At 33.8% G+C, this 13,260-nt stretch overlaps 1 protein-coding gene across 2 annotated transcripts in view; it reads left to right on the top strand.

Moving 5' to 3' along the window:
• The window catches only part of MAN1A2 (mannosidase alpha class 1A member 2), a 183,792-nt gene that overhangs the window by 80,324 nt on the left and 90,208 nt on the right, over positions 1 to 13,260 (top strand). For both annotated transcript variants that reach the window (XM_019457989.2, XM_019457990.2), the window contains exon 6: positions 794 to 888. In XM_019457989.2, coding sequence (XP_019313534.1) covers positions 794 to 888 — 95 coding nt within the window. The remainder of the gene's footprint in view (positions 1 to 793; positions 889 to 13,260) is intronic.

The raw sequence follows: 13,260 nt of genomic DNA, 5'->3' as shown, positions 1-13,260 counted from the left end.
CTGCAGTGGACGGATGGAAGTTGAAATATCTGCTGAGTTTGAAATCAATTTGAGAGAAGATAGGCTTGAAGCATATAGGAGAATGTGCCTTTTTTCCTACTAGGTTATTGGGACCCAGTCTCATTTTGGAGCCTTTAAGTCAACAGTCTCCAAAGGTGGGATAGAGAGGCATATCCATTTGGATATGCTAAGAATATTAGAAAGTTTACTCTGAATATCTTGATAGTAGTGCATGATTCTAAAAGTTTGGAAACCACTGATACTAGCGTAGTTTATTGTTTCGTACCCCAAATAGCAGTAGTTGAAGCATTTATAACTCTCAGACTTGGAATGGGAACTCAGACCTTTTCTTTTTAATAATGTGGATAGACGTTGATGGAAAATGTTGAGACATAAACATGCTTACAGTAATTCAAGGGCATTTATCCAAATCTTTGTTTTAATGTTTGTGCTAAGCTTGCATACCATCGGATGGACATTTCATAACCTGACATTTCTTAGACTTTTGCCAGCTGAAAATACAGATAATATTAACACTAAAAGCACATCCTTTCTTTTCAGTTAATTATAATTTCAGGCCATTACATACTCAGCTTTCCTCAGTATCCAGTTTACAAACGTTTTCTCTGATTGCTGTATGCTTCATGGTACCAAAGAGATGCCCTTTTTTCTCCTTGTACTTCTGTGTAGTATGTGACCTGTGAGAGATCAGCAAATGACAATGGCTTTAATTTATGAATGGGTGGCTATAATTTTTTTTATAAAAAGTTCCTTTATGTTGTTTTGATCTCAGATATTCAAGATTAAAGCAGTTCAGCTGGCTGAGAAACTCCTTCCTGCCTTTAACACACCCACTGGGATTCCTTGGGCAATGGTGAATCTGAAAAGGTAAATTTTATTTTTATGTGGTTATTCCTGTTCTGAAAGAATTAGATTAACTTAGTGTTAGAAATTACTAATGATCAGCCCTCCCCATACTTTATAAGACTTAAATTGTTTTTCTCTACATATATGCAGAAATATATATCTTTAAAACATTCTGTGATTTTTTGTTTTTCTCTACATATATGCAGAAATATATTTCTTTAAAACATTCTTTGGTTTTTTGTTTTGTTTTGTTTTTTTTTGTTTTTTTTAAAAGTTCTTCACTTTGGAACAATTCATCTGCCTTAACTGTATTCCGGTTTCTACTGCTTGCTTCTCTAAGTGTAAATTTCTCTTCCTTACCTGTATGTTTCTTTTATTTTGCTTATTCATTTCCATTTCGTGTTGTAATGGATTCAAAGTGCTTTGCCTCTTTAATTTTTTGTGTACCACAAACGTGCCTTAAAACCAGGCCTTCCTATTATTGAATGATCAGGGAGAAAATAATTCATGATGTTGACCCCAGGATTCTTATTATGGTGTTTGTACTGTTGAAGTTCAAAGTGAACTCTTCAACATTCTTTGCAGTATGTTCCATTCTGACAGAAAACACTGGTTTCACTTAGAAATAGATGAAAGAAAAAATTTTGATAACTTTATAAATCATGCAAAGATATATAATTAAAATTTAAAAAATTGGGTAATGTCAGTATATCTAACTTGCATTGAAATAATTTATGCTGACTGAAATTTTTACTGCGTACGTTTTTCTCCAAATGAAATTTATTATTCCTCTCAATGTTGGAGCTTGGAAATTACATGAAAATTTGACTCTTGTTCTTGCTGCCAGGCCCCTTAGAATGAAGGTTGGGAACACTTATTTTTCTGGAATCATGATTCTGTAACAACTTTATTTGAAAAAAGTGATCTATTTTAATTATTTCTTTATAATGGAGAGCTGTATAGAGTTTAGATTTCCATTGAGAAATTAGCATTTAATGCTGAACATTAAATTTAACTTCACTGTTCTCTGATTTCATGCTCTATCTATAATATAAATTACCTCCTTGTGAGGGGGATAATTTGGCTGGAGTTCCACAGTGACCTACACAAAAAGAGATGGCCAAACGACGTACTACATCTGTTCTCATTCCTTATTTTTAAGACAGATTTTCTGAGGTTTCTGTCAGTACCATTGTCAGAATCCTATAACTTTCCTAAATAATAAGAATTATTATTAATTTAAAATTTAATTATGAGTTGAAGAAAGCGAAGAAAGACTGCAGGACTTTTTTCTTAAATCACAAAACCTCAAACTCAGATCGAGCTGAAAGTGGGAAGGCATTCAACGATCATTGTCTTGAACATTTTATAAATTTAATTTTCACTTACTTTCTCTGTGTATATTCACACAAATACACATTTTATTTGAGTTTAGATCATAACTAATTATTTACCTATTTTTTTAAAGCTTTTTCTTTTTCTTTTGGTTGAGCTCTGCACGTGTCCCACACATAGGCTTTCGTCCTCTCTTGCTGCCTGAAAACCAACCTATGTTAGCCCCATGTGTTTACCTTCTACAGTATGGTACAGGCTCTGGGGCAAGTTTAAAAATTTTGTGTGGGTTTTTTGGATGCTTGCTTTTGTGCCTCTTATTTTTCTCACTCAACAGTATCTCAGGGAAATACTCTCCCAGATCATCTGATAAAGCTCTAAGTCAGACTTCCTGATGACTACCTAGTGAAACGTATTTAGTGTAACCTAAAATACATTGGCTACAATGCTATACATGGGTTGTACCATAATTTATTCAATCATTGCCTTATCAATGGTATTTGTTTCCATTATTTTGCTACCATAAACATTTTTAACAATAGTATCCTATTATATATGTCCTCTTGTAGTGAGAATTTTTCTCTGAAAATGATTCTCAAGAATATGATTGCTGGATCAGAGGCTGTGTGTCTTTTTTTTTTTTTTTTAAGCTTATTCATTTATTTTTGAGAGAGAGAGAGAGAGCACAAACAGGGTAGGGGCAGAGTGAGAGAGGGGGACAGGAGACAGAGAATCCCAAGCAGGCTCCGCGCTGCCAGTGAAGCTCTACGCGGAGCTCGAACTCACAACCACAACATCATGACTGGGGCCAAAATCAAGAGTCGGACGCTTAACTGATTGAGCCACCTAGGTGCCCCATGGCTGTATGTGGGACAGATTCTCAAATGTAGGATTGCTGGATCAAAGGGTATATGCATTTTACATTTAATAGTTACTCCCAAAATGTTTTCCAAAAAGACTATAGTTTCATCATATTTCTACCTACAATGTGTGAGAGTACCTAAATGTCTGCAGGTGTAAGTTCTGCTTAATTTTTGATAGACTGATGGCTATAAAGTGTTACTCATTGTTATTTTCATTTGTGTTTTCTGACTAGTGAACTTGAGCATCATTTTCGTAAATTTATTGGACATTTAGACTTGCTTTTTTTGCTTTATTTTTAATTTTTTATTCATAAGTTTTAAATTTTTATATATTCAAATATGTCTTCTGTAACATTTGGGTTTACAGTTTTTGTTAAAAAGATTGTCTCCTATATTTTTTATGTCTTCTAGATTTCTAGTAAAGGTTTTTGTAATATTGCTTTTTAAAAAAAATTTCATCACGTATAGTGTTAGCTGCAGATTTCTCATCAATTGCCTTTGTCAGGTTGAGGAAATTCCTTCTCTCCCTATTTTACTTAGAGTTTTTATCATGAGTGGATGTTGAGAAATGCCAGATGACTCTTTTTCTTCATCTGTGATGATCATAACATTTTCACCTTTATTCTGTTAATATGGTAAATTATTGTTAGATTTTCAAATGTTCAACCAACTTTGAATTCCTGGGATAGTCCTTGGCCATAATACATTATCCTCTTTAATGTATAGCTGTGTTTGTTTTAGAGTTATCTGGTTTCATAAAATGAAGTAGGAAATAGTCTCTCTTCCTCTGTTTTCTGAAAGCACTGGTGTTACTTCTTCCTTAAATATTTGATAGATTCACCTACACAACCATCTGGGCTAGAAGTTTTCTTGTGGGAAGATTTTAATAACATATTCAACTATATGTATGTATGTATGTATATACATACATATTTCATACATGTATATTCAACATATCTTATATATGTGATATAAATGTATATATGGATATTCAGATTTTATTTTCATTTTGTGTCAGGTTAATAGTATTCATAAGGAATTTATCCATTTCATGGAAGTTATCAAAGATTTTGGTGTGCAGTTGTACATGTTCCTTTCTTATGCCTTTCATGTTTCTAGGCTTTATAGTGATAACCCCTCTTTCAGTCTTGATACTGGTAATTTGTTTTCTCCTTTTATCAATCCTGGTAGGCATTTATCAGTTTTATTAATCTTTTCAAAGAACTGACTTTTGTCTTTAACTGAATTTAGTAACATTAATTCTATGATTTATGTTTTCTGTCTCATTGATTTCAATTTTTTTTCCTCTTCTGTACTTACTTAGCTCTTTTTAAAGCTTTTACATTGGAACTCTAGGTCTTTGATTTTTACCTCTTTTTTCCCTAATAAGCATTTTTTTCTGTAAGAATTTTATTTATTTGTTTATTTTTATAAGAATTTTAAAGCTGTAAATTTCATCCCAGAAATTTTAATGCTATTTTCATTTTTCAGTTAAAAGTATTTTATAATTTTCCTTAGAATATCCTCTATGACAAATCAGTTATTCCTTTTTTAAAAATATAATTGATTGCCAAATTGGCTTACATACAACACCCAGTGGTCATCCCAAGTGCCCTCCTCCATTCCCACCACCCATTTCCCCCTCTCCCCCACCCCCATCCACCCTCAGTTTTTTCTCTGTATTTAAGAGTCTCTTATGGTTTGCCTCTCTCCCTCTCTGTTTATAACTATTTTTTCTCCTTCCCTTCCCCCCTTGTCTTCTGATAAGTTTCTCAAGATCCACATATGAGTGAAAACATCAAATACTATCTTTCTCTGATTTATTTCAATTAGTATAATACCTTCCAGTTCCATCCACGTTGCTGCAAATGGCAGGATTTCATTCTTTCTCATTGACAAGTAGTATTCCATTGTATATATAAACCACATCTTTATCCATTTATCGATTGGTGGACATTTGGGCTCTTTCCATAATTTGGCTATTGTTGAAAGTGCTGCTATAAACATTGGAGTACATGTGCCCCTATGCATCAGTACTCCTGTATCCCTTGGGTAAATTCCTAGTAGTGCTATTGCTGGGTTGTAGGGTAGTTCTATTTTTAATTTTCTGAGGAACCTCCACACTGTTTCCCAGAGTGCCTGCACCAGTCTGCATTCCCACCAACAGTGCAAGAGGGTTCCCGTTTCTCCACATCCTCGCCAGCATCTGTATTTTCCTGCAGATCAGTTATTCCGATTGTATTGTTTAATTTGCCAAATTTTAGAATCAGGGAGGTTTCTTAGATACCTTATTGTTTTGATTTCTAATTTAATTGTGATCAGCGAAGATATTCGGTATAATTTCAATCTCTTCAAATGTATTGTGTCTTGTTTGTGGCTCAGCATATGGTTTTTGTTGGTAAATACACTTGAATCTGTATTCTGCAGTTGTTGGGGTAATGTTCTATGTTAGGTTAAGCTAGTTGGTGGTGTTGTTTAGATTATCTATGTCTTTCTGGATTTTTAATTAAGTTAATTAATGGTATACTTCTTTTATGAGTTGCTGAGATGAAGTATTAAACTATTTCCAACTGTGATTATGGAATTATCTACTTCACTCTATTTCTGTCAGATTTTTGCTTCCTGTATTTTGAAGCTTTACTCTTAGGTATTACATGTTTATGATTTGTCTTTCTGATGACTTTACCCTTTTATCATTATGATGTGCTCCTCTTCATGTCTGGTAATATTTTTGCTTGGAGGTTTGTTTTATCAGATGTTAATCTAGCTACTCCACCTTTCTTATGCTTACTACTTTCCTGATGTATTCTTTTTACTTTCAGCCTAACCATATTATAATTTTAGTTCTTTTGAAGACAGCATGTAGTTGGACTTTGCCGGTATGAAAATAACTGCCTTCTAATCAATTAACATGAAATGTAATTATTGCTGCAGTCTGATTTAAGTTCTGTTTTTTTTTAATTTATTTTATTTTATTTTTTAAATTTACATCCAAGTTAGTTGGCATGTAGTGCAACAATGATATCAGCAGTAGATTCTTTAATGCCCCTTACCCATTTAGCCCATCTCCCTTCCCACAACCCCTCCAGCAACCCTCTGTTTGTTCTCCATATTTAAGAGTCTCTTCTGTTTTGTCCCCCTCCCTGTTTTTATATTATTTTTGCTTCCCTTCCCTTGTGTTCATCTGTTCCGTGTCTTAAAGTCCTCATTTGAGTGAAGTCATATGATATTTGTCTTTCTCTGACTATTTTCGCTTAACATAATACCCTCTATTTCCATCCATGTAGTTGCAAATGACAAAATTTCATTCTTTTTGATTGCTGAGTAATACTCCATTGTGTGTGTGTGTATACATATATAAACACATATATATATACATATGTGTATGTGTGTGTATACATATATATATATACATGTGCGTGTATGTATGTATATATATGTATACACACACACACGAAGTATTAAACTGTTTCCAACTGTGATTGTGGAATTATCTATTTCACATACATACACACACACACCACATCTTTATCCATTCATCATCCATCGATGGACATTTGGGCTCTTTGCATACTTTGGCTATTGTTGATAGTGCTGCTATCAATTGGGGTGCACGTGCCCCTTTGAAACAGAATACCTGTATCCCTTGGATAAATACCTAGTAGTGCAATTGCTGGGTCATAGGGTAATTCTATTTTTAATTATTTGAGGAACCTCCATACTGTTTTCCAGAGTGGTTGCGCCAGTTTGCATTCCCACCAACAGTGCAAAAGAGATCCTCTTTCTCCGCATCCTCGCCAACGTCTGTTGTTGCCTGAGTTGTTAATGTTAGCCATTCTGACAGGTGTCAGGTGGTATCTCATTGTGGTTTTGATTTGTATTTCCCTGATGATGAGTGGTGTTGAGCATTTTTTCATGTGTCAGTTGGCCATCTGGATGTCTTCTTTGGAGAAGTGTCTATTCATGTCTTTTGCCCATTTCTTCACTGGATTATTTGTTTTTTGGGTGTTGAGTTGGATAAGTTCTTTATAGATATTGGATACTAACCCTTTATCTGATATGTCGTTTGCACATATCTTCCCCCATTCCATCGGTTGCCTTTTAGTTTTGCTGATAGTTTCATTCTTCGCTGTGCAGAAGCTTTTGATTTTGATGAGGTCCCAATAGTTCATGTTTGGTTTTGTTTCCCTTGCCTCTGGAGACATGTTGAGTAAGAAGTTGCTGCAGCCAAGATCAAAGAGATTTTTTTGCCTGCTTTCTCCTGGAGGATTTTGGTGGCTTCCTGTCTTACATTTAGGTCTTTCATGCATTTTGAGTTTATTTTTGTGTATGGTGTAAGAAAGTGGTCTAGGTTCATTTTTCTGCATGTCGCTGAACAGTTTTCCCAGCACCACTTGCTGAAGAAACTGTCTTTATTCCATTGGCTATTTTTTCCTGCTTTGTCAAAGATTAGTTGGCCGTATGTTTGTGGGTCCATTTCTGGGTTCTCTGTTCTATTCCGTTGATCTGAGTGTCTGTTCTTGTGCCAGTACCATACTGTCTTGATGATTACAGCTTTGTAATACAGCTTAACGTCCAGGATTGTGATGCCTCCTGCTTTGGTTTTCTTTTTCAAGATTGCTTTGGCTATTCGGGGTCTTTTCTGGTTCCATACACATTTTAGGATTGTTTGTTCTAGCTCTGTGAAGAATACTGGTGTTATTTTGATAGGTATTGCTTTGAATATGTAGATTGCTTTGGGTAGTATTGACATTTTAACAATATTTGTTCTTCCTATCCAGGAGCATGCAATATTTTTCCATTTTTTTTGTGTCTTCTTCAATTTCTTTCTATAGTTCTTCAAAAGCTTTCTATAGTTTTCAGTGTATAGATTTTTCACCTCTTTGGTTAGATTTATTACTAAGTATTTTATGGTTTTTGGTGTAAGTTCTGTTTTTCCTTCCTTCATTTCCTTTGTCCTAACATCTTTTGAATTGACAAATGTTGTAGAATTCTGCTTTAGTTTATTAGTGCTTTTATTTAACTAATTTATTATATTTTGGGGGTGGTTGCTATAAAATCATGGGGTACAAAATTAATTTTTCATTTAACAGAGTTAATATTGTACTACTTATGTATAGTAACATTTCAACCCTACTTTTCCATTCATCTCCTCCCTCCCATCCTTTATATGCCATAGTTGTGAAATGAATTGCATTTAATACACTCTAAATCTCAAAACGCATTATTAAAATATTAGTTTAAACAGACCTATTTACTTTATAGAATTGAGGAGAATGATATTCTAGTATTTACCCAGGGAGTTACTATATCTAGTACTGTTTGTTTCTCTCTGAAGATCTGACCTTTCTTTAATCTGGTACCACTTCATTTCAGCCTGAAGAACCTTAGTATTTCTTGTAATGCTCATTTGTAGGCTTGAATTCTCACTTGAATTTCTTTGTTTGAAAAGTGTTTTATAAAAAAGTTTTTTATTCTTAAAGGATTTTATTTTTAGTGTATGTAAAATTTTTAATTGGTGAGTTTTTCTACCCTTCAAAAACATTGTTTCTTTCTCCTATGTTTTCCATTGTTTCTCATATGTTTTCCATTGTTTCTGATTAAGTCATAATTTAAATGATTTTTGTCGTATACATATATAGTCTTTTTCCTCTGAATCCTTTTAAGATTTTTTTTATTTTTGGTTTTCAGGAGTTCAATTAAGAGGTGCCTCAGGTTTATGTTGGTTGTTATTTCTTTTGTATCCTCCTTAGACTTTGTTGATGAGCTTGTTGAATCTGAATATTTAGGTCTTTCACCAAATATAATGGTAAAATTTTGGCCATTAATTCTTCAAATGTTTTTTTCTTCCCCTTTCTTTACCTCCTTCTGAAATGTCATTTACTTGTATTTCAGAATTTTTGTTTTTGTGTCATGGTCCCTGAAGTCTTTGTTTATATTTTTCAATCTTTTTTTTTTCCTATGTTCTTCAGACTGAATAATTTCCACTGATCTGTCTTCATGTCTTCATGACTCTTTCCTAAGTTGCTCTAATCTGCTCTTAAACCCACGCAGTGGAGTTTTTAGAATTTTGATCTGATTCTTTCTCATTCTGTTTCTGAGATAGAGATTTTCTGTCTTTTCATTCATTGTGAACACACCTGTATTTCATAAAGCACAGTTAGAATACCTGGTTTAAAGTCTTACTATTTCTAACACTTGGGCCATCTTGGAGTTGGTGTCATTGATTAGCTTTTCACTTGAGGCTGGGTAGCATTTTGAATGAATCTGGGACATTCTGAAAGTTTTGTTATGGAAATTCTGGATTCTCTTACGATTAGGTGTGTGTATGTGTGTGTGTGTGAGAGAGAGAGAGAGAGAGAGAGAGAGAGAGAGAGAGAGAGAGGGATTTAAGTAGTCCTTTAACTTCGTTCTTAGTTGGATTCAAACTTCAAACAATGTCTCAATTCATTTCATTTCTTTATCTTTAACCTGTATTGCTCCAGAGCATTGTTTCTGTTTTCAAGCATTCCTGATTTGCATGGCAGCCAGGGACAAACTTCATGTACAGAACTAGAGGCTTCCCCTTTCTTGCTCTTTTCTCCCCAGCATTCTTTCTCCCTCTTTGTTCAGCAGCTGTAATTGCTGCAAAAACTGGCTTCTGATTCTTTAAGACAGAAGGACTGCAAGTTTTCTGTCAGATTTTCTCTGTTCTGCCTAGTATGGGCTTTGAATTTGGGGTAAAAGCTGTAAGAAAGTGTGAAACTTACCCCATACTTGCCCATATTTGCAAGTTTCCACTGTCCTTGGAATCTGACCACTTTTGTTTTATTCTCCAGTGACTTTAGGCCAGTTTGTATTTCATCTAGAGTTTATAATTTTTTTCTGCAGGAAAGATTAGTTAAGTCATTAGAAGATTTCTGGGTCATAATGAGAGCAGAAATTAGAAAAATTTTGTTAGATTTATTCATAGATTCTTGGTTTTTAATTTTCTGCAGGAGAGGTTAGTTAAGTCATTAGAAGATCTCAGGGTCATAATGAGAGCAGGGATTAGAAAAATTTTGTTAGATTTATTCATAGATTCTTTGTTTAAAAAACACTATAATAAATGGTATTATTTAAAATTTTTCATTCCCTACTGCTGGAACATAGAATATAGTTGTTTTTGTAAACTTATTTTGAATTCGGTGATCTTGCTGAATTTGAATCCTCTTGTTTAATAGCAATAATTTATCAGAGATTTCTTTATATACAGGCATCTCACCTATGAATAGGGACAGTTTTGGTTTTACCCCCTCCCCCTTACTTTACTGGCTAGAACTTACAGCAATAGTATTGAATAGAAATAGTGACCAAGGATACTCTTGTTTAGTGGAAAGTGAGTTTTTACCATTAAGTGTGATGCTAGTCATAAGACATTTCTATTGTTGCTAATATTTTAAGAGGTTCTTTTTTAAAATTGTGTATTGTTGAACTTTTTCCAAGCAATTTTTCTGTAGTTATCTAAATGTTGACAAGAATTTTGTTCCTAAATCTTTTTATTCCAGACATCCACATGGATTTGTTTTTCAATGAGAAAACATTATAGCATTCAAGGAACAAATCCAGTTTGATCATGATGTACTATTCTTTTTCTATATTGCTGGATTTTAGTTGCTGATATGTTGTTTGGGGTCATTGTATCTTTTTCACACATGAGATTGCTCTGCACTTTTTAATACTCTTGTCTGGCTTTGATATCTAGGTTCTCTTTCAAAACGTGTTGGGTAGTGATTCTTCTCATGAAGAGTCTGTTTAAGATATTTACTAATTTAATTTAATTTAATTTAATTTAATTTAATTTTGTAATCCCAAGATTCTTGGTAGACACTTCTGGTAAAGTTACTTGGTTCCAGATTTTATTTTGAGTAAGTTTTGATACTGCTGATTTACTGTCTTTTGACACTTAATAAGTTACATTAATTAGATCATGTTTCTGTTTTCTATTTAAGTAAATTTTAGTAATTTATGTGTTCATAAGCCTCTGTCCATCAGGCACAGTATATATTACACTCTTGTATTATTTTTTACTCTCTGTGTTATCTGTTATGTATTTTCCTTTTTATACTGATATCATACATTCAGTAAAAGATAGCATTTAAATTTTTGCTGAACTCTCCTAAGCAATATACTATAGATATGTTAGATGAATAACACAGTTTTTGTTTATTTTTTAATAGGAAGTACAAAAAGTGAATCTTTGTAGCATGGTACATTTATAAACATGATCTTATTTAATTCTAACAATATCCATGTGAAATAGATATTTTTATAGATGAGGAAATTGGACATCAAAAGGGCACACCTGGGTTTGTCTCCTGACATTTGATCAGTGCTTCTATCAATTTTCTTTTCTTCTAAGTTTTTATTTAAATTCCAGTTAGTTAACATACAGTGTAATATTAGTTTCAGATGTACCATATAATGATTCAACACTTTTTTTACATCATCTGGTGTTCACAACAGGTATACTCCTTAATCTCCATCACCTATTTAGCCCATCCCCGACCTGCCTTCCCTCTGGTAATCATCAGTTTGTTCTGTATAGTTGAGTCTGTTTCTTGTTTTTTTCTCGCTTTCTGTCGTCCTTTCCTTGCTTGTTTTGTTCCTTAGATTCCACATATTAGTAAAATCACATAGTATTTGTGATTTCTCTGATGGACCTATTTTGCTTAGCATGATACTGTCTCGTTCCATCCATGTCATTGCAGATGGCAAGATTTCATTCTTTGTTATGGCTGAGTAATATTCCATTTTGTGTGTGTGTGAATGAACGTGTATATGTGTGTGTGTGTGTGTGTGTGTATGTATGTGTATACGTTTGCATATATATATGTATGTATGTGTGTATTTGTATACATACACACCACTTTATCCATTCATCAGTCGAAGGACACTTGGGCTACTTCCATAATTTGGCTATAGTAGATAATGCTGCTATAAACATTGCAGTCCATGTACCCCTCTGAATTAGTAATTTTGTGCTCTCTGGGTAAATACCTCATAGTGCAATTGCTGGATCATAGGGTAGTTCTATTTTTAACTTTTTGAGGAAGCTCCATAGTGTTTTCCAGAGTACCAGATTGTACCAGATTGCATTCCTACCAACAGTGCAGGAGGGTTCCCCTTTCTCCATATCCTTGCCAATGCCTGTTGTTTCTTATGTTGTTGATATTAGCCATTCTGACAGGTGTGAGGTGATAACCTCATTGTAGTTCTGATTTGCATTTCCCTCATGATAAGTGATGTTGAGTATCTTTTCATGTGTTTGTTGGCCATCTGTATATCTTCCTTGGAAAAATGTCTGTTCATGTCTTCTGCCCATTTTTTAATTGGATTATTCATTTTTGGGGTGTTGAGTTTTATAAGTTCTTTATATATTGAATATTAACTCTTTTTCAGCTGTTATTTGCAAATAACTTCTCCCATTCCATAGGTTGTCTTTTAGTTTTATTGATTGTTTCCTTCACTGTGCAGTAGCTTTTTATTTTGATGAAGTCCCAATAGTTTATTTTTGCTTTTGTTTGCCTTGCCTTGGGAGACCTATCTAGAAAGAAGTTGCTGTGGCCAATGTCAAAGAAGTTACTGCCTGTACTCTTTTCCAGGATTTTTATGGTTTCGGGTTTCACATTTAGGTCTTTAATCCATTTTGAATTTATTTTTGTGTATGGTGTAAGAAAGTGGTCCAGTATCATTCTTCTGCATGTTGCTGTCTGGTTTCCCAACTCCATTTGTTAAAGAGAAGGTCTTGGATATTCTTTCCTGCTTTGTTGAAGATTATTTGACCATATAGTTGTGGGTTCATATCTGGGTTTTCTATTCTGTTCTATTGTTCCATGTGTCTATTTTTTGTGCCAGTACCATACTGTTCTGATCACTACAGCTTTGTCATATAACTTGAAGTCCAGAATTATGATGCTCCCAGGTTTGCTTTTCTTTTTCAAGGTTGTTTTGACTATTTGGGGTCTTTTGTGGTTCCATACAAATTTTAGGACTGTTTGTTCTAGCTGTGTGAAAAATGCTATTGATATTTTGATAGGGCTTGCACTAAATGTGTAGATTGCTTTGGGTAGTATAGACATTTTAATGATATTTGTTTTTCTAATCCAAGAGCATGGACTGTCTTTCCATTTCTTTGTGTCTTCTTAAGTTTCTTTCATCAATGTTTTATATTTTTCAG

The sequence above is a fragment of the Panthera pardus genome, unplaced genomic scaffold (assembly GCF_024362965.1).
Source record: "Panthera pardus isolate Hobbes unplaced genomic scaffold, ASM2436296v1 HiC_scaffold_11, whole genome shotgun sequence".
Classification (NCBI taxonomy): Eukaryota; Metazoa; Chordata; class Mammalia; order Carnivora; family Felidae; genus Panthera; species Panthera pardus.
This window is presented reverse-complemented; position numbering and strand designations above follow the sequence as displayed.